The sequence below is a fragment of the Orcinus orca genome, chromosome 15 (assembly GCF_937001465.1).
Source record: "Orcinus orca chromosome 15, mOrcOrc1.1, whole genome shotgun sequence".
Lineage (NCBI taxonomy): Eukaryota > Metazoa > Chordata > Mammalia > Artiodactyla > Delphinidae > Orcinus > Orcinus orca.
The window spans coordinates 73,879,803-73,899,503 of NC_064573.1; the positions used below are offsets into that span (position 1 = coordinate 73,879,803).

Consider the following 19,701-nt stretch of genomic DNA (forward strand, 5'->3'; position numbering starts at 1 on the left):
CCATGCAAAGTTCTGGGCAAAGCATTGCAGGCAGAGGGAACAGCATATACAGAGACACTGAGGAGGAAACAAGCTTGGTGTGTGAGAGAAACTGCGGAAGGAGAGTACACTGGGAGAAGCAGATAGACTCTGAGGCTCGGGGAGGGTTTGGCGAGCCAGGTTAAGGGTTTGAATTCTACTCCATGGGAAGTGGAATGCCATAGGAACGTTTGAATTAGAGGAGAGAGATGAATGATCTGATCTGTGTTTCTAAAAGATCACTTGGCTGTTGTGGAGAGAAGGGAGAGCTGAAGCCTAGACCAGTGTGGTGGAGGCGGAGATGGAGAGAAGCAGTCTGGGATGTAGTTTGGAGGAAGAGTCAATGGGACCTGCCGATTGGTTACGTGAGGCAGTGAGGACAAAGGGTGACTTGGGCACCCCTCACAGACGTGGAAAGACCGGTGGAGAAGAAGGCCTGAATTCCACCTCACATGCGACATTTTAGGCACCTATTAGATTAGCCTTGTCCATGTAAGAGCTGACTTCGGTTAACTTGTTTTCAGCTCAGTTCTAAAAACCTGACAAAAGTAGTATTAGCCATATATGTATGTATGTATGTATGTATGTATGTATGTATGTATGTATGTATGTATGTGTGTGTGTGTGTGTGTGTGCGTGTGTATATGTATTTTTTGGCCGCACTGTGCGGCTTACGGGATCTCAATTCCCTGACCAGGGACTGAACCTGGGCCATGGCAGTGAAAGCCGGGAATCCCAACCACTAGGCCACCAGGGAACTCCTGAATATCAGCAATATTACCAGGCATGTCGCTTATGGTCAAAACCACCCCCAACTGGCAAGCTGCACTGGGAGGACTGAAAAAAGAGTGCTCTTGGTGGGAAGCTACAGTTTCGGGCTTTCCAGAAAATGGTGACTCTTACTAACTGGGCCTGCCTCTTGCAGAAATCCCTAGAAGCTATGCCTGTGGAGTTGTTACAAAAGATACCGGCTTCTATTTGGGACGTGGGGCTCTCAGCCATCACGTGAACACAGCGACGTTAAGTCTATCCCTCACACCTGGGTTGTCACTGGGTAGGTGGGCGGGGTCAAAGAATAGCCTTTGAACTTCTGTGTGGATGACTATGACTCCTGCTGAAATGTATGCACGACACTTCCCTGTGGCACGCCACACTTCCCATCCTGGATCTTTCTAGGTGAAGCTAGTGCCAAGTATCGCCTGTTTGGGTCTTGTGAATTTGATTGTCAAGTTGAACTTAAGACCACCCAAATGGGGCGGTGAAACATCTGAGTGGAGATGGCAAGGAGGCAGTTGGATACGTCCATCTGGTGTTCCAGGGAGAGGTCTAAGCTGGAGATACACTCAAGTTGCTTCAAAATTGACAATATAATGAGAAGTTACAATGCTATTGGATGAACAGTATGAAAAATAGTTTATGGGAAGTTTTATCAGAGAGCTCCATTTATCATTATATTTTCTTCTGAATTGTTGCAAGAATTTTTATGACTGAAAGAAGGAATTTGCAGGTGCATGTGAGGGAATTTTGCCAGATCTTTAGGATTTAACCCACAGACGGCAGGCACAGGTCTCCTCAGACCCCCGCCAAGTGCTGGGCACAAAGGAGCACTCAAGGAATACCTTGTTAGTTTAACAGAAATGAGCTGGCTGCTCACACAGTGCCTGGACTCCTCTTAGCTGTGTCTTGACTCGGTTTACACTTTAGAACTTTTCCACGTTCTTCAAATCTCCAGACACCCCTCAACACCCCCAACTTACAGCAGAGTATCCATGGCATAGGCCAGGTGATACTGGATGCTGCAACTGTTCTTCCTAACTCTTGCAATTCGCTGTTATCTTTACTAGCTGCCTCTGTCTCTCTCTTAGCTTTGAAAGAAAAGCCTTCTTTGTCAACAATGAATGGCACATGTGATAAAACAGAGTAAGTGGATTTCTGTGACCCACTAGAAAGAAGGGCTCAATTTTACCTGTGAATTTATTTTTTATTTATTTATTGAAAATTTCTGGCCATGCCACGTGGCCTGTGGGATTTTAGTTCCCCAACCAGGGACTGAACCCAGGCCCTCGGCAGCGAGAACTCGGAGTCCTAACCACTGGACTGCCAGGGCATTCCCTTACCTGTGAATTTGAAGGTTGGTATTGTCCAGGGTGACCAGCCCATTGGTGGCAGTCCTTCGGTAGCCTGCTGGGGGCCTTTCCAACATATCAATAGGATACCAGTATCGGACCAGCACACCTTCGCTTCGGAGGTACGTTTCTACCTGCACCAATTCATTTACCTACAATAGAAAAAGGAAATGTCTATTTGGTTTTTTATTATTTTTTTTAATTTATTTGTTTTTATTTATTTGTTTTTTGAGCACTGACTTTTTTCCCCAAGTTTTAAAATACATATGTATACATATAAGACCAAACTTTTATAGCAGTAAATACTAGTTTCATGTCACTGATTGAGGCTAAAAGTTCAAAGATATCTGGATAGTGTATTTAGTTTTTTCATACCAGCTGGAAAATTTTAATTGGTACAATAAATTAAAGAACTTCAATGTAATCATGAGTTAGAAATTTAAAGAGAAGAGTGGTATATTTCAAGTAACAGTTCAACATGCATTGTTGCCAGGTAAAATTTATGTTCATTGTTTTTATGTTAGTAATTTTGTAAAAGCAGGAAATCTGTCTGATCGCTCTATTTTATTGCTAGGAAAATAAAAATGTAAGCTCATGAATACGTATTCTGGATTCAAATAACAATGTAATCTTTATTTAGGGACTACTATTGAAACAAAGGGAATCAAACCACTTGAGACATAACAGAATTATTACTTTAACAAAATGTCTATTTTTCTAATTTTCCTTTCACACATTTCCATTGCTGAAAAATACTGTCAGTTATGTACTTTCTGATAACCAGAATCAGAGCTTGTCTCAGAAGGCAGTGGGAGATTAACAGTATTACTAATGGAATTTTCTACTTGAAAGTTCACCTTAGTAAATCACCAGCCAACAGCCTCTCTTAAAAATGTAATGATTTAAATTATACTCTGGTAAAATGGAGTCAGTTGAAGATGTAAAATTTTCAATTTCAAAGCATTAGTGATACCTAACATTATCTGTATCCGTAGACAGACAGATACCAAAGCTTATCTATGTGGTGATAGATACTTCTATATCTGAGACTCTTAGGCTTGATCTGTGTATTATTTCATCAGTTTTTCCTGCATGGGAAACAGAAATGCAAGCATGTGCATGTAACCTAAGGATTATGTAGTCACAGCCTTCAAGGCCTCCGTTTTCAAAAGAAAGCTTCGGCTTGGCCCTTACTCTCTTCTATTCTTTCCCCCCTGCCACCCCACCCCACCGTAAACCTTGCTGAGCCCCATGAGAGGGCTCTGCAAAGCTGAGAAGAAAACAACTGATCTAGTTTAATACACTCATTTTACAGACAGGGAAACTGAGGCTGCGAGAACCAGTGAGATGACATGATCAAAATCACAAAACTATTTCTTTGAGTCTGTATGACAATCATGACAATGACAGATCATCCATTCATCAAGGCCAACAGGAGAATTTTACCTTGGAACTTGGTAGATATAAGGTAGGGGCAGCCTGAACATGGTTGATGGAAAAAAACGGCAGCAGCAGCATGGTCTGAAGGCGCTGACAGCACTGAGAGTTAAGAGCTTACGTTCTACAATCAGCGCTGATCTGGGCCCATGAGAAAATCTCAGGCAAGTCATCTGGCATGACAGCACTCAGCCTGGTTTCTTTATCCCTAATTTGAAGAATAATCTATCTGTATAATCACTTTTTAAGGTATTTGGAGTCTGGGCATGAAAGTCTCAGTGTATATAAAAGGCTGTTCACTCACTGAATCAACATCTAAGACAACTCCATGAAGCCCAAAGGTTTTCAGCATCCCTCGGATGGCAAATTTTGGCAGGGCAGTTCCAACAGTACTGCTGGCTACGTTATTGCTGTCTGGAGAGCGGGTTACTACTGTGAGACCTGAGGAGGGTAGAGGGAAAAGTTTTTTCAGCAGCAAGTACCATTATTATTTTGGGACTCTATATTTTAGGGTCTAAAATAACTCTACGGCATTTACCAATACCCTCAGTTTAGCCATAACCCAAAAGGAACACGGCTCAGTCTGGAAGATAATAAAACAAAGTATTGTAAGAACTCGGGCAATTCAACAATAAAAAGACAAGCCAATTAAAAAATGGGCAGAAAATGTGAATAAACATTTTTCTAAAGAGAAAAGATATGCATGAAAAGATGTTCAACATCATTAATTAGAGAAATGCAAGTCAAAGGCACAATGAGATACCACTTCACATCCATTAGGATGGCTATAATCAAAAAACAGGCAATAGTAAGTGTTGGCCAGGATGTAGAGAAATTGGAACCCTCATATGTGCTGATGGGAATGTAAAATGGGGTAATCACTTTGGAAAACCATCTGGCAGTTCCTCAAAAAGTTAGACATAAAGTTACCATATGACCCAGCAATTTCACTCCCACATATATACCCAGGAGGAATGAAAACATGTCCACACAAAAACCTGTACACAAATGTTCACAGCAGCATGATTCATAATAGCCAAAAGGTAGAAGGAACCCAAGTGTCCATCAACTGACGAATGGATAAACAAAATGGGGTACTATCCATACAATGGAATATTATTTTTGCCATAAAAAGGAAGTAACAACATGAGCTACAACAGGGATGAATCTTGAAAAATTATGCCATGTGAAGGAGGCCAGACACAAAAGGCTGCACGCTGCATGAGTCTATTTTTACGAAACGTCCAGACTAAGCAAATCTATAGAGGCAGAAAGTAGATCAATGGTTGCCAGGGGCTAGTAGGAAGGAGGAATGGGGAGTGGGGAGGGTACAGAATTCCTTTTGGGGGATGAAAATGTTCTGGAATTAGAGGCAATGGTTTGGTGGTTGCACAACTTTGTGAATATACGAAAACCACTGAAATGTATACTTTAAAAGGGTGAATTTTATGGTATGTGAATTCTCTCTCTAAAAAGAGGAATTAAAAAAGAAAAGTAAATATATATGCCTGCCCCTGCCCATGATGTTTGTGAAGGTCTAATAATGAGTTGTTTTATTTCCTTTTTGTGCTTTTCTGTATTTTCATTTCCTCAAGATATGCAATAGATTTTTAATCAAATGAATAAATACATTGTATAAAATTCCAAAAAGCACAGTACAACCACATATTCATGGTTTATTAGCTGGGCAGCCAGGACTAAGCCCGAGAGGCCTATCTGCAATCCTCCACCCACGCCCCACTTCTCTCTCAAGTGCCCTATCTCACCCTGCTCGTGTGAGTGGTTCTGGGAATGTGGAAGAGGCCCCCAGAGGCCAGACAGCTTCTACTTGTGCCCCACCAGGAAGCCTAGGGCCACACATGGGAGAGCCTGGAAGAGCTCACATCACCCAGAGTAAGGAGAGTCACCCTAGAAGAGCCAGCAGCTGACTGGCTCAAACTCATGCTTGGGAAAACGCAACTTCTCGTTTCAGAGGAAGTTTAATAGGTGAAGGAAGGGGGGGAAGCAAAACCTTTTCGAACTTTATCAATTGTGAACTTGTTTGCTTCGTCCTTAATGTCTTCAATGGTGGGAAGATAAAGGTCTCTTGGGATGCCACCATTCTCCTCGTAGAGGAATTCAACCGTCTGCCGGGCGATATCCACCATGCCTAAAAAATATAACAGAACTGGTAACTCTCCGAAGAGCACACAATCTTCAGTCCAGTCATGACACTGACCCATACTTAAAATGAAGAGATAAGGGGAATTTGTGGGAGTATGTAGCCTTTTGGGAATGGTAATTATGCAGTGTCAGTCAAGTTTAAAATACTCAATGCCCTACTTCTAGGCATCTCTCAAATCTATCCCACAGGAATACAAGCACAAGTGTGTAAAGGTATAAGAACAGTCCCTGCAGCATTGCTGGGAAATATAACAGCAACAAAAAAAGGAAATAATGAAAGTATTCATCGACAGAGAACGGTTAAAAACGATGGTACGTTATTATGTAGTCATTTCATTTCAGTTAAGTCAAGAGAACAAACTATAGGACAAATGGAGAGAAAGAAGAAAGTGAGGGTAGTGTTTTTTTCTTAGTTTATGTATTTTTGTACTGTGTTTGATTATTGTTACAATGAACACATGTTGCTTATTTAACAGAGACAGAGAGCTTCATCAACTTCTTCTATCCAGTACTGAAATTTGCTCTGTCCTTCCTACTCAGAGGGAGAAGACATCATTATATTCAATAGCAACAGCCACAATTAATTAATAAACCAAGTAAATAAATGTCCAAGGCCCTGAAGAAAACAGCACTGTGGGGAGGACAGAGGGGTGGCTGCCACTGCTGCCCCACACACACCGCTTGAGAAGCTGTGGGTAAAAAACACCCGTTGACAGCATTTGCCTTTAAACAAGGCTTATCTCTATCACACTCATCTACCACTCCTTTCTTTGCTGACCTTGCTGTAATGAAAAGGCATAGCAATTTTCTGAGCACAGTTAAGAAGGGGGCTGCCCTTAGAGGAGGATGTGTAGAGAAAGAAGTGTCAGAGAGAATAACAAGAAATGTGGCCTGACGGCAAAATATGGTTCATGCATACGAAGCAACACTACTTCATAATAGATAGGAGGGGCTTCCCTGGTGGCGCAGTGGTTGAGAGTCTGCCTGCCGATGCAGTGGACACGGGTTCGTTCCCCGGTCTGGGAAGATCCCACATGCCGCGGAGCGGCTGGGCCCGTGAGCCATGGCCGCTGAGCCTGCATGTCCGGAGCCTGTGCTCCGCAGCGGGAGAGGCCACAGCAGTGAGAGGCCTGCGTACCGCAAAAAAAAAAAAAAAAAAAAAGCCACAACATAATAGATAGGAACAGGAAGTTCCCTGGCTGCCCAAGGGTTAGGACTCAGCGCTTTCACTGCTGGGGCCTCGGTTTGATCCCTGGTTAGGGAACTAAGATCCCATAAGCTGCGCAGTTCGGCCAAGTAATAATAACAATAATAGATAGGAACAGAATATTGGTACATAATACAGCATTAGTGAAATATATGTTAAGTAAAAGGAGACAGACACAAAAGACTACATATCATAGGACAATTTATATGAATTATCCAGAAAAAGCACTGGGACTGGGAGTAAGGGCAGGTATTGACATCAGACTGACACTGGAGAAGCTTGCCGGGCTGATGAAAATGCTCAGAAACTGTACTGTGATGATGCATGACTTGTTAATTTACTATAACTCATTGAACTCCACATTTAAAATGAGTGAATTTTATAGGATACAAATTGTATCTAAATAAAGTTGTAAAAAATAATCAGCAAAAGGTAGAGGGTATGAGGTGCAGTAAAATGAATTTGGCAATACGGTGAAAACTGCCTGAAGTCGGGTGATGGGTAATGCAGATTCATTACATAATTTCTTCTACTTTTGTGTATATTTTAAATAGAAAATATAAACAGACCAATCACAAGCACTGAAATTGAAACTGTGATTAAAAATCTTCCAACAGGGCTTCCCTGGTGGCGCAGTGGTTGAGAGTCTGCCTGCTGATGCAGGGGACACGGGTTCGTGCCCCGGTCCAGGAAGATCCCACATGCTGCAGAGCGGCTAGGCCCATGAGCCATGGCCACTGAGCCTGCACATCTGGAGCCTGTGCTCTGCAACGGGAGAGGCCACAACAGTGAGAGGTCTGCATACTGCAAAAAAAAAAAAAAAAAAATCTTCCAACAAACAAAAGCCCAGGACCAGATGGCTTCACAGGCGAATTCTATCAAACATTTAGAGAAGAGCTAATACCTATCCTTCTCAAACTCTTCCAAAATATAGTAGAGGGAGGAACACTCCCAAACTCATTCTACGGGGCCACCATCACCCTGATACCAAAACCAGACAAAGGTGTCACAAAGAAAGAAAACTCCAGGACAATATCACTGATGAATATAGATGCAAAAATCCTCAACAAAATACTAGCAAACAGAATCCAACAGTACACTAAAAGGATCATACACCATGATCAAGTGGGGTTTATCCCAGGAATGCAAAGATTCTTCAATATACGCAAACCAATCAATGTGATAAACCATATTAACAAATTGAAGAAGAAAAACCATATGATCATCTCAATAGATGCAGAAAAAGCTTTCGACAAAATTCAACACCCATTTATGATAAAAACCCACCAGAAAGTAGGCATAGAGGGAACTTACCTCAACATAATAAAGGCCATATATGACAAACCCATAGCCAACATTGTTCTCAATGGTGAAAAACTGAAACCATTTCCTCTAAGATCAGGAAAAAGACAAGGTTGTCCACTCTCACCACTATTATTCAACATAGTTTTGAAAGTTTTAGCCACAGCAATCAGAGAAGAAAAGGAAATAAAAGGAATCCAAATTGGAAAAGAAGTAAAGGTGTCACTGTTTGCAGATGACATGATACTATACATAGAGAATCCTAAAGATGCCACCAGAAAACTACTAGAACTAATCAATGAATTTAGTAAAGTAGCAGGATACAAAATTAATGCACAGAAATCCCATGTATTCCTATACACTAATGATGAAAAATCTGAAAGAGAAATTAAGGAAACACTCACATTTACCATTGCAACAAAAAGAATAAAATACCTAGGAATAAACCTACCTAAGGAGACAGAAGACCTGTATGCAGAAAACTATAAGACACTGGTGAAAGAAATTAAAGATGATACAAACAGATGGAGAGATATACCATATTCATGGATTGGAAGAATCAAGATTGTGAAAATGACTATACTATCCAAAGCAATCTACAGATTCAATGCAATCCCTATCAAACTACCAATGGCATTTTTCACAGAACTAGAACAAAAAATTTCACAATTTGTATGGAAACACAAAAGACTCCGAACAGCCAAAGCAATCTTGAGAAAGAAAAACGGAGCTGGAGGAATCAGACTCCCTGACTTCAGACTATACTACAAAGCTACAGTAATGAAGACAGTATGGTACAGGCACAAAAACAGAAATATAGATCAATGGAACAGGATAGAAAGCCCAGAGATAAACCCACACACATATGGTCACCTTATTTTTGAAAAAGGAGGCAAGAATATACAATGGAGAAAAGACAGCCTCTTCAATAAGTGGTGCTGACAAAATTGGACAGCTACACTTAAAAGAATGAAATTAGAACACTCCCTAACACTGTATACAACGATAAACTCAAAATGGATTAAAGACATTAATGTAAGGCCAGACACCATCAAACTCTTAGAGGAAAACATAGGCAAAACACTCTATGACATAAATCCCAGCAAGATCCTTTTTGACACACCTCCTAGAGAAATGGAAATAAAAACAAAAATAAACAAATGGGACCTAATGAAACTTCAAAGCTTTTGCACAGCAAAGGAAACCATAAACAAGACTAAAAGACAACCCTCAGAATGGGAGAAAATATTTGCAAATGAAGCAACTGACAAAGGATTAATCTCCAAAATTTACAAGCAGCTCATGCAGCTCCATACCAAAAAAATCAAACAACCCAATCCAAAAATGGGCAGAAGACCTAAATAGACATTTCTCCAAAGAAGATATATAGATTGCCAACAATCACATGAAAGGATGCTCAACATCACTAATCATTAGAGAAATGCAAATCAAAACTACAATGAGGTTATCACCTTACACCAGTCAGAATGGCCATCATCAAAAAATCTATAAACAATAAATGCTGGAGAGGGTGTGGAGAAAACGGAACCCTCTTGTGCTGTTGGTGGGAATGTAAATTGATACAGCCACTATGGAGGACAGTATGGAGGTTCCTTAAAAAAGTAAAAATAGAACTACCATACGACCCAGTAATCCCACTACTGGGCATATACCCTGAGAAAACCATAATTCAAAAATAGTCATGTACCACAATTGTTCATTGCAGCTCTATTTACAACAGCCAGGACATGGAAGCAACCTAAGTGTCCACTGACAGATGAATGGATAAAGAAAATGTGGCACATATATACAATGGAATATTACTCAGCCATAAAAAGAAACGAAATTGAGTTATTTGTAGTGAGCTGGATGGACCTAGAGTCCGTCATACAGAGTGAAGTAAGTCATAAAGAGAAAAACAGATACCGTATGCTAACACATATATATATGGAATCTAAAAAAAAAGGTTCTGAAGAAGCTAGAGGCAGGACAGAAATAAAGACGCAGACGTAGAGAATGGACTTGAGGACACAGGGATGGGGAAAGGTAAGCTGGGACGAAGTGAAAGAGTGTCATGGACATACATATACTACCAAATGTAAAATAGATAGCTAGTGGGAAGCAGTCCCATAGCACAGGGAGATCAGCTCGGTGCTTTGTGACCACCTAGAGGGGTGGGATAGGGAGGGTGGGAGGGAGATGCAAGAGGGAGGAGATATGGGGATATATGTAAAGCTGATTCACTTTGTTATACAGCAGAAACTAACACACCATTGTAAAGCAGTTATACTCCAATAAAGATGTTAAAAAATTTTTTTAATAAAAATATTGAGCATTCAAAAAAATTTCAAATAATAAAAAGTTTTCAAAAGATTGAAAAAAAAAAGAACTGTGGCCTGATATCAGAAGATTATGGAAAAATAGTCTTTTATAACATTTTCCAGAGGAATTGGGATAAGAGAAAAAAATACTCTGCTGTCTACTAAGCAGGAATCTGGGACTATGGGGAGAATGTGAAATTAAAGCATGCACAGCACCGAGATGGTTTCATTGCCCTTCTTGGGGTCCTGACAACAGGAGGCTGACCCACCCTCACAGAGGTCGTCCTTTGAGCACTAGAGCCATCTACCTGTTCTTGTTTCAGCCTTTGCCCGGTTATATTGAAGGAGACTGTGTTTGAAAGGTAAATATTTTATGTTTAAATTAACATAGTTCAGATGATCTGCCATGGCCACATGGATGGGTCCCGAGAAGACGCCTTGGCAACTGTGTCAGAGGCCAGAGGTATTTCTGGGTGACTCAGGAGGCCAGGAGTCATCGGTTTGGCTCTGGTCTGGCAGCCACCTTTGGATAATCAAATTTCCTGCTGTGCTGTTCACATTTTCCCTCCTGCAAACTGGGAGCAGAGAAGGAGAAGGCACACTTGGCCACAGACATTCAGGATGGCTCTGGGACCAAATGGTAAAAGAAAGAGACATCCTGAGTTAAGCAGAACTTATGTGAAAATAAAGGCACAGTAACCCATGATCATATACAAGAGCTTTCCACCCTTATACTGTAAAGACTCTTTCTCCCTTTCCTACTCTCCCGGAGCAGCAAGAAGCACCAGTCTCCCTCAACAGCTAGTGCCTCCTGTTTCTAAACACAGCACTGCTTTTGCTGAATTAGCCCCAGGTCTCGGCTTCAATACTATGTTGGGAGAGGGGCCAAGCTAGACTGGGCACCCCAGTTATACCCACGGCGGTCTCCTGATCAACCACACAGCCCTTCCCACAATGTAGTGCGTCATTTCATTACCTATTTCCCACTAGGATGTGAGCTCTGGGAGAAGGAAGCATCTGTGTCTTGCTCGCAGGATAGTCCTTAATCCCTAGCAAATGGCTTGACCCTGGGAGGCATGTGTCGCATGTGTGAATAAGTAAGTGGATGAACCGCTGACTGAATAAATACAACTGAAACAAAGCCTCCTAACTCTGAAAGCCACTGACCTGCTCTGGTGCTTCAAGGCATCACACTGATTAAGGAAAGTTATCTGAAAATAAGGTGAGGTCTATTCTGCAGTCTGAAAGGGCATTTTCTTTCAGATGTTGAGAGTGAACGGAGACGAACGAATTTTCTATCTGTAGGATCTACTACAGCAGATCACTTTGTTCCTTTGTTTAAAACCTCCCAAAGGCTCCCCATTTTACACAGAATAAAATCCAAAGTCCTTGCTGAGGCTGCCACTTCTCCCTGCTTCCTCTCATCTCTTTCCTGCTGCTCCCCCCTCACCCTCTCCTCTTCAGAGACACTGGCTTGGCCTCGCTGCCATTCCCTCAACCACACAACTTGACTCCCACCCGAGGATCTTCCTAATGTTGCTCCCGCTGCCTGAAACCCTTAGGACAGAAGAAAAAAGAATATTAATTATCTGTCCTGGTTTGGGTCGGCAGCTAAAAGAGGGCTCTGATAAGAGCAGAAAGCAATTACACCATGTCATAGGATGTGTGGCTATTCCCACAGGTTAAGTATAAACACGATCATTCCACTGTCATAGGTCTTAGCTTTGGGGACAGAAAGCATAAAAGAAAAAAAAAACATATATATACACATGCACACACACACAGACACACACACACACACAGATTAGTCCTGACACCAATCTGAGAAAAAGGAATTACTCAGCTATCGCTGGAATCAGGGATTCGGTATATCAGTTGGTCAAGAAATAAAGGTCTTTTGGTGGTTCTTCTCCTTACTTGTTCCTAGTCTCAGTCAGGACAAAAGTTAAGAGGAGAAAGAGCAAATACTATTTCCTTACACCACCTCTGACTGCCACAATGATGAAAGAAAACACAACTGATGCTCCACTGGAAGGGCAGCTGTGCCTCTTGGGAAAAGGCATCTCTGCATCTCCCAAAGCAGGTGTTTCACAGATGAGGAGAAGCCTGAAAACAGAAACCAGCTATCTACACTTACGACTCCCTAACAATCCACTGTCTGCAGTCAAACTTTGCACTATTCTATGTGCCCAGTGGGAGAAAAATCTCACCATCATCGTTGTTACTGTGACATTTAGAACTACATTAACTGAATGCTGACCATATGCCAGACTCTGTTCTTAAAAGATTTATCTGTATTAACTTGTTAATTTTTCATATACATATGAGGTGGTTACCATTATTGATTCCATTTGAAAGGTCAGGGAAGTCTAGAAAGGTTAAGTAACTCTCCCAAGGTCACCAAGCTCGTAAACAGCACAGGTGTGACTTCAGAGCCCAAGCTATTAACCACCAGGCCATCCAGCTTCCTAGTATAACCATGCCAGCTTCATTCTAGCAGCTCATCAACCCAAAATACTGAGTCAAACTGACAAGCAAAGAAAAGCCTAGCAAAGAAAGCAAAAGACCATAGAGTTCAGTAAAGGCCCAGGTAGAAGACATTGTTAAGTCTAGCCCAACTTCAGATGAGCCCCTCTTTTCTGATTTACATCCTGAGTTTCATCTAAACACATCTCTTCAAGTCATGAAGTGAGTTCCCTAGGAAAACATAAAGCACCAGACCTAGTTGTAAAGCACCCTTTATCTGGTCCAGGCCCGATTTCCGCTCTGCTTCATTGCGGAAGCGTCTTCGGATAGTAGGAAAAACCTTGGTCTCCCATGCTTTCACCAGCAGAGCGTAGTGGTCCTCCTGGAAGGAGAAGGCAAACGTGAACAGGGAAGGAACGCCTTGTACAAGAATCAGTCCTTCCCTGACTTACAGCTCTCACCCTGAGGTCTTCACCCCCCTCAAATGCCAGTGACAGAAACACACCGTGCAGACCACCAAACTAACTACACCCTCAGAAGCCAGGGGAGGCAACAGATGGCCTAGGGCAAGCTCTTCCTTTCCCTCTAAAGCCATATAAACACTTCACATGATCCACAACTTTACTGCTGAATTACTATCAAAGTACTTTATTTCTCTAACATCCGGATCGCTACTGGGCAATAGAACCAAACAGATATGGCTACTGATATGTGGTTTAGAAAAATGAATACCCCAGAGCCACTGTTCCAACACAATGAGATAACCGAAAGCGTAACAACTCTAGCCTTGCACTTGCACGCTCAGATCAAAATATTCCTCGTGGCTTGTCCTGGTCACCAGGGAGCTAAGCAAACGCTCATAAGTGGGGCTCTTACCTGTGGGATGTCATCGTCATCATCGTCATCACTTTCGTCATCTGCAATGGGGGGCGGATGGGGGTCTGGGCCAGAGGTGATGAAATTCTCATAGCTGAGCTCTACTTTATAATGACAGGAAGTGTCACTATCATATTCTGTAACAAAGCACAATGACAGTGAATTCTAGGCAAGAGCACATGAACTTCTTACCCTTGGACAGACCAGATTCTCCTAATTTGTGTGATAGAAAGACTCTTAGTTCTTGGAGAAATTTTAAAGCTCAGCATCAAGGAATAACTAATCATCTATCATTTCCTATTTGGGAATCTTAAAATAGTTTTTATGGGCATAATTCATTCAACTCAGAGAAGACTTTGGAAGGTTCTTCATCATGATAAAGAATTAGACAGACTCTTAAAATGATTTTCAAACCAGTATCTCAAAGGCCAAATATGGCTGCAGACATCTCATTTTGGGAAGCTCACTTTTATTCAATCTTATTATAAAATTTTTCAAATTATCAGGAATGTTTTTTAGTGCACACTTATACACCCATCACCTAGATTCCACAATTAACATTTTATTATTCTTTGATGGCTTCAGTTTTTAAAAAGTTTAAAAAACGATTAACATTTAAAATTAGGAGATTTTATGTAAAATTCTGGGGCTCTTAGCTGTCTTATAAAAGTAGACAATCTTTCAGACTTGCATTTCCATGTGGCAATATTCTGCTGGCCCTGAGTCGCGGGCAGGCTTCCTGTATGTGGGGGACGCGCTTTCTAGCCTGCCATGCTTCCTCCTGCTCCCCATTTTGTTTCACCGGGCCTGTTACCCAATTACCAGTGGGCACTGGGGTATGTCCAAGTTAAATGGATTTACGGAATTAACAGCATTTGCATTCCCAGGAAGCAGTGAGGCCTTGGGAGGAGGTGGCTTACGTTGCTGAGCAGTGGCCACGGCAGCAATCCGGCACGGTGGCCCATGAGTGCCCGGGTCTGACGCAATACTGGTGCCAGCATCATTGTCACTGTCAGATGCCATGGCAAAGGGCAGGGCCTCGAAGTTAGCGCTGATCTCCTCTGCCAGGTCGGTGCATAGGTCGGCAGCGTTGCGGTGGGCCTGCCCTTCAGCATAGGCAAATGGGCGGGAGCCAAAGTTAGCTCGCGTCTTGGTGTTCTGGAAAGGAGACCAAAGAAAAGACTTGAAAGGACTTAGGTTTATTTATGCATTCATTTCTAACCCCTCGAGGTGAACTTCATGGCAGAGTCTGTGAACCCAGGCAGAGGGGCTGGTGCACCTGTGGACGCAGGCGCTTCGAGCTCTGCACGGCCCCCACTGCCCCTCGCCTGGCACTCACGCTCTTTGCTGCTCAAACGCAGTGACCTTTCTTGTTTCCAGCACTGTTCCTTTCTACCTGATGCCACTGCTCATGCTGTTCCCTTCACCTGGAACTTTCTTTCCTCCAATTTTGTCCATTTAAACTGGTTAATATTCCAGACCTGGCTCAAACATCACTTCTTCAGGGTAATGGGGATGTGATCAGATTTGCTTGGTACTTGCTTCCATAAAGTCTACAATTTTCAATCATATTGTGATGATTAATTTTAAATGTCAGCTTGACTGGCCACGGGGTGCTAGATTAAACATTATTATTGTTGGGTGTGTCTGTGAGATTAGCATTTGAATCGGTGGACACAGTAGATAGCCCTCCCCAGTGTAAGTGGGTACCATCCAATCCGTTGAGGGTCTGAATAAAACAATAGGCAGAGGAAGGAGGAATTAAACCCTTTTTCCGTGCACCACTGCTTGAGCTAGGATATCTCATCCCATCTTCTCTTGCCCTCCTAGGACGCAGACTGAATCACACCACCGGCTCTCCTGGGTCCCTGGCCTACAGACAGCAGGTCATGAGACTTCTCAGTCTCCATACTAACAGGAGTCAATTCCTCAAAATAAATCTCCCCTCCCACCTCTGTCTACACACACACACACACTCTCTCTCTCTCTCTCTCTCTATATATATATATAGATAGCTCCTATTGTGGGGTGTTTTTTTGTTTTGTTTTGTTTTTTGCCACACCACGTGGCATGTGGGATCTTAGTTCCCCCGACCAGGAATGGAACCCGTGCTCCCTGCAGTGGAAGCATGGAGTCTTCACCACTGGACTGCCAGGGAAGTCCCTCTGTCCTATTGGTTCTGTTTCTCTGGAGAACCTTGACTGATACACACAGTGTTTATTAGTTTGTGATTATATACATACACATATATATTTATGCAAATGTTTGACTAATGTCTGACTCCTCCAACTGGTTTTAACTTCATGAAGACAAAGACCATATCTGTTTTGCTCATTGTTATTATATGTCCAGAGCTTAGCACACTACTTAATATATAGTAGGTACTCAATAAATATTTGCTGAATGAATAGAACAGGTTGCCTTAAATTATTGACATCTTTAATTCACTGCACAAAGTGAGAAAAGATGCTACTATCAGAGGCATGGTACAGGGCCAGATTCTACAAGATCTTCTAAGTCATTATAAAGACTTGGGCTTTTACAACATAGACATGGGAAGCCACTGACTTGTTGAGAGTAGAGGAGTGACATACATGATCTAACCAACATTTTTAAGGAATCACTGTGGCTGCTGTGTTGAAAAGATGTGTAAAAGGGCAAGAACTAAGGGGCTGGTAGGGAAGGGAGATAGAAGAATATTGTAATGTGCTACCCAGAAGATAAGGGTGGCTGGGCCATGACTTAAGTGGTCAGATTCCAGATACATTTTGAAGGTAGGGTCAACAAGGTTTGCTGACAGACTGGATGTGGAGCAGGAGGAAAAGAGAAGTCAAGAAGGATGCCAAGGTTTTTGGCCTTAGAACTGTAAGGATGGAGGTGCCACTTCCCAAGACAAGGAAGGCTAGGGAAGAAGCAGGTTAGGGTATGGGGCAGAGTTAGGCTCAGTCTTAGACATGTTAACTTTGACATGCCAATGGAACATCTATTTCTAAATGTTGCCTAGACTGCTGAATATCTGTGTCTGGAATTTAGGGAGAGATCTGGGCTGGAGAAAAGGACTTGGGAGCTACCGCCGTGTAGTGAGTAGTAATGTTTCACAGAACATTAACTGTTAATAGATGCTCCTTTAAAAACAAAAGAGTTCCATGATTAAGTATATGTGCAGGGATGCTGGGTTAAATAAAGTTGAAGTTTTGAATCTTTACCGAAGGATTCCTCTGAGCTTCTGACATACTAAAGTGACCCGAGACGGTCACGTTCGAAACTTACTTAATGACAGACTCATTTTACTGCCATTGGAAAGAACACTAGTGTCCCTTGCATTGTAGTTTTGGAAAGACTGCCAAAAGGAAGTCAAAGCAGTTAAGCACTCAGGTTCAATGCAAAGGAAGGACCCACTTCTTCAGGTTTGTTTGTGGTTCCTTCTGTTATCAGGTACCACATGTTACGTCAACAAGGCCACGTTTGGTGTCTTTAATTTTTCCATTCTTGATGGAATAAATTACTGAGGAGAATTTTGTTTCCTTTCCCAAAAAGATAACCTGCCTTTTTCTGAATGTGAACCACAGGCCACATCCCACCCGAGACATCTTCAAGATATGGTGAGAGGCGCTGCCCGCAGTATGTGAAGTACACTCGGCCTTTGGCTGGCTGCCCTGGAGGAGGAGGCGTTCCCTCGGTTCTCTCCCAGCCAATTCCTGCCACGTCACCTAGGGCAGAGAACAGGACGGAAACACTTTTTTTTTTCCTTTTATTGACTATTAACTAAACTTTCAATTTGCAACTGGCATGAGACTACATATCATTGACTATCTTGGCTTTTATTTATTCATGCCATCAGCTACAGGTGAAAAAGATATGGAGTACCTTGTATTTATATATATAGAGAGTAACACAATAGAAATAAACAATTTCTGTTTAGAAGAACAAAAATACCTAGTGTCTGAGGTTAAGTTACTTACCACAATTACACATTAAATTTAGCTTTTATTTTCCAGGCAGCCAAGACAAAAAGGGAAAACACTGGGTATGATTTTTTTTTTTGGGGGGGGTATGATTTTTTAATAGAGGAATACAAGTTTTTCTCTTTTGACGTGTACCAGATTACTTATGCATAAAGGTAAAAAGGTATTATTTTCTCAGTAAGTTTGCAGAAGACTTAGAAAGGATCTAAAAAAATATAATTTTAAACTCAACCTACAATGTAAGCTAAACATACACCATTAAATCACATTCTGTCCCCTTACTCACATGTATTTAAGGCATTTTTGCAGGAAGCGAAGATCATATAAGGCAAGCTGTTTTCTGATGAAGTGACTAGATATTGTGGTAGAACCTAAAGAACCAAGGGGACCATATCCACCACATCAGCACTATTAGAGGCTGTCTCAGGCAAGCTGCTAGCACACGTAGCTTTAAAATTAACCTGTTGTAAACTCTCCAATAAGCGCATGAAGTTCTGTGATTCTGTTTTTGATCAGAGTCTCATATGATTTTGAAACCACTAGGCTGGGCTTCCCAATGGCTGGGGACTTGTCACTGTTCACTATGGCACCCGAAGGGCCCAGAAGAGGGCCCAGCATGTAGGAGATGCTCAAAGAGTATCTGCTGGTCAACAGACACTGAAAGTGTTGGTACAGAGATTGGGATCCTGTTGTAATAAGTGGGTTCCTAATTCCTATTCCCACACAGACACATTTCTCTGAGAAAGAGGTAGTATGTTTGCTTGAGGTCTGGTCCAAAATATTCTCAAAAACTAAAGTATGATCAAACAAAATAACAATCAACTATAACAAACGAATAGAACGCCCACTATGGATCCCCTGCTGTCTCTACTACCCCTCGCTTTGTGCTTAAAGCACTTAAGTACTCAGCTGAGATTACAGAGTTCTCTCCATAAAGTAAGAGAGAAACAACTTGCCAGGAAGTAATTTCCAAGGCATAACTTGACCATAGCTGAAAATACCATGCTCACTGGAAAAGTGCAATTTAATAAACAGCTCCCTCAAGGATAAGCAAAATTACCCCCCAGACTGCTACAAGAAGTTATCTATTGGGTTCAGTGACTTAGTAACCCCTACGCAAGCATCCAAGATCATCTATTATACTTAATAATTTCAGTTTTATCAGAGATGATGCTAAGATGTACTGTCGGAAAATAAGTAGCCAACATGTTTGGCTGCTTCTAATGTCAAGAGGACAGTGTCTATATTTTGCTACTTCTGGAGCAGGTAGGACTGATCCCAATTCATCTACTATTACCAGATGAAGTTAGTTATATGGAGGCTTAAAAAGAAGAGGGGAAAGATATTCTTTTTATTGAATTGACTACGTGACTGAAACATCTGGGCAGAAGATGTGACGAAGCTGGACCAGATGTTTAGGCTACCAAGAGCAAAGTCTACAGCATGTATCTTTACCTATTGATAATGAATTTCTTGAGTGCCTCAAGGCAACTGGTAGAGGGTTTTTTTTCAAGCTATTCATCAATGAAAAGCTGATAAAAGACCAAATTTTGGAGAAAAGCAAAATCTCAGATTCTTCTGATGATGGAGGAACGAAAGTCAATGTGACTCCTAAGTTACCAGATGGAGGCTTTAATGATAACAGTGCCTCATAAAATGAGAGGTTTTGTGTAAACTAGGGGACAACAATGACAAGTATTTCATTTTCACTGGAAGACAGTGTCTGTTTTCAGTTGCCAAGTTTCATTAATTTTAACCTATTTTGACCCAGACCTGGGAACAACAGAAATACACAGGGTTAAAAAAAAAAACTCCCACCG

At 41.8% G+C, this 19,701-nt stretch overlaps 1 protein-coding gene across 10 annotated transcripts in view; it reads right to left on the bottom strand.

The window, feature by feature from the left end:
• The window catches only part of HECTD4 (HECT domain E3 ubiquitin protein ligase 4), a 197,348-nt gene that overhangs the window by 38,675 nt on the left and 138,972 nt on the right, over positions 1-19,701 (bottom strand). For all 10 annotated transcript variants that reach the window (XM_012537331.3, XM_033408587.2, XM_033408588.2 and 7 more), the window contains 7 exons: positions 17,463-17,626; positions 14,837-15,074; positions 13,917-14,053; positions 13,296-13,422; positions 5,593-5,730; positions 3,886-4,022; positions 2,136-2,296 (listed from right to left, as the gene is read on the bottom strand). In XM_012537331.3, the coding sequence (XP_012392785.2) occupies positions 2,136-2,296; positions 3,886-4,022; positions 5,593-5,730; positions 13,296-13,422; positions 13,917-14,053; positions 14,837-15,074; positions 17,463-17,626 (1,102 nt within the window). The remainder of the gene's footprint in view (positions 1-2,135; positions 2,297-3,885; positions 4,023-5,592; positions 5,731-13,295; positions 13,423-13,916; positions 14,054-14,836; positions 15,075-17,462; positions 17,627-19,701) is intronic.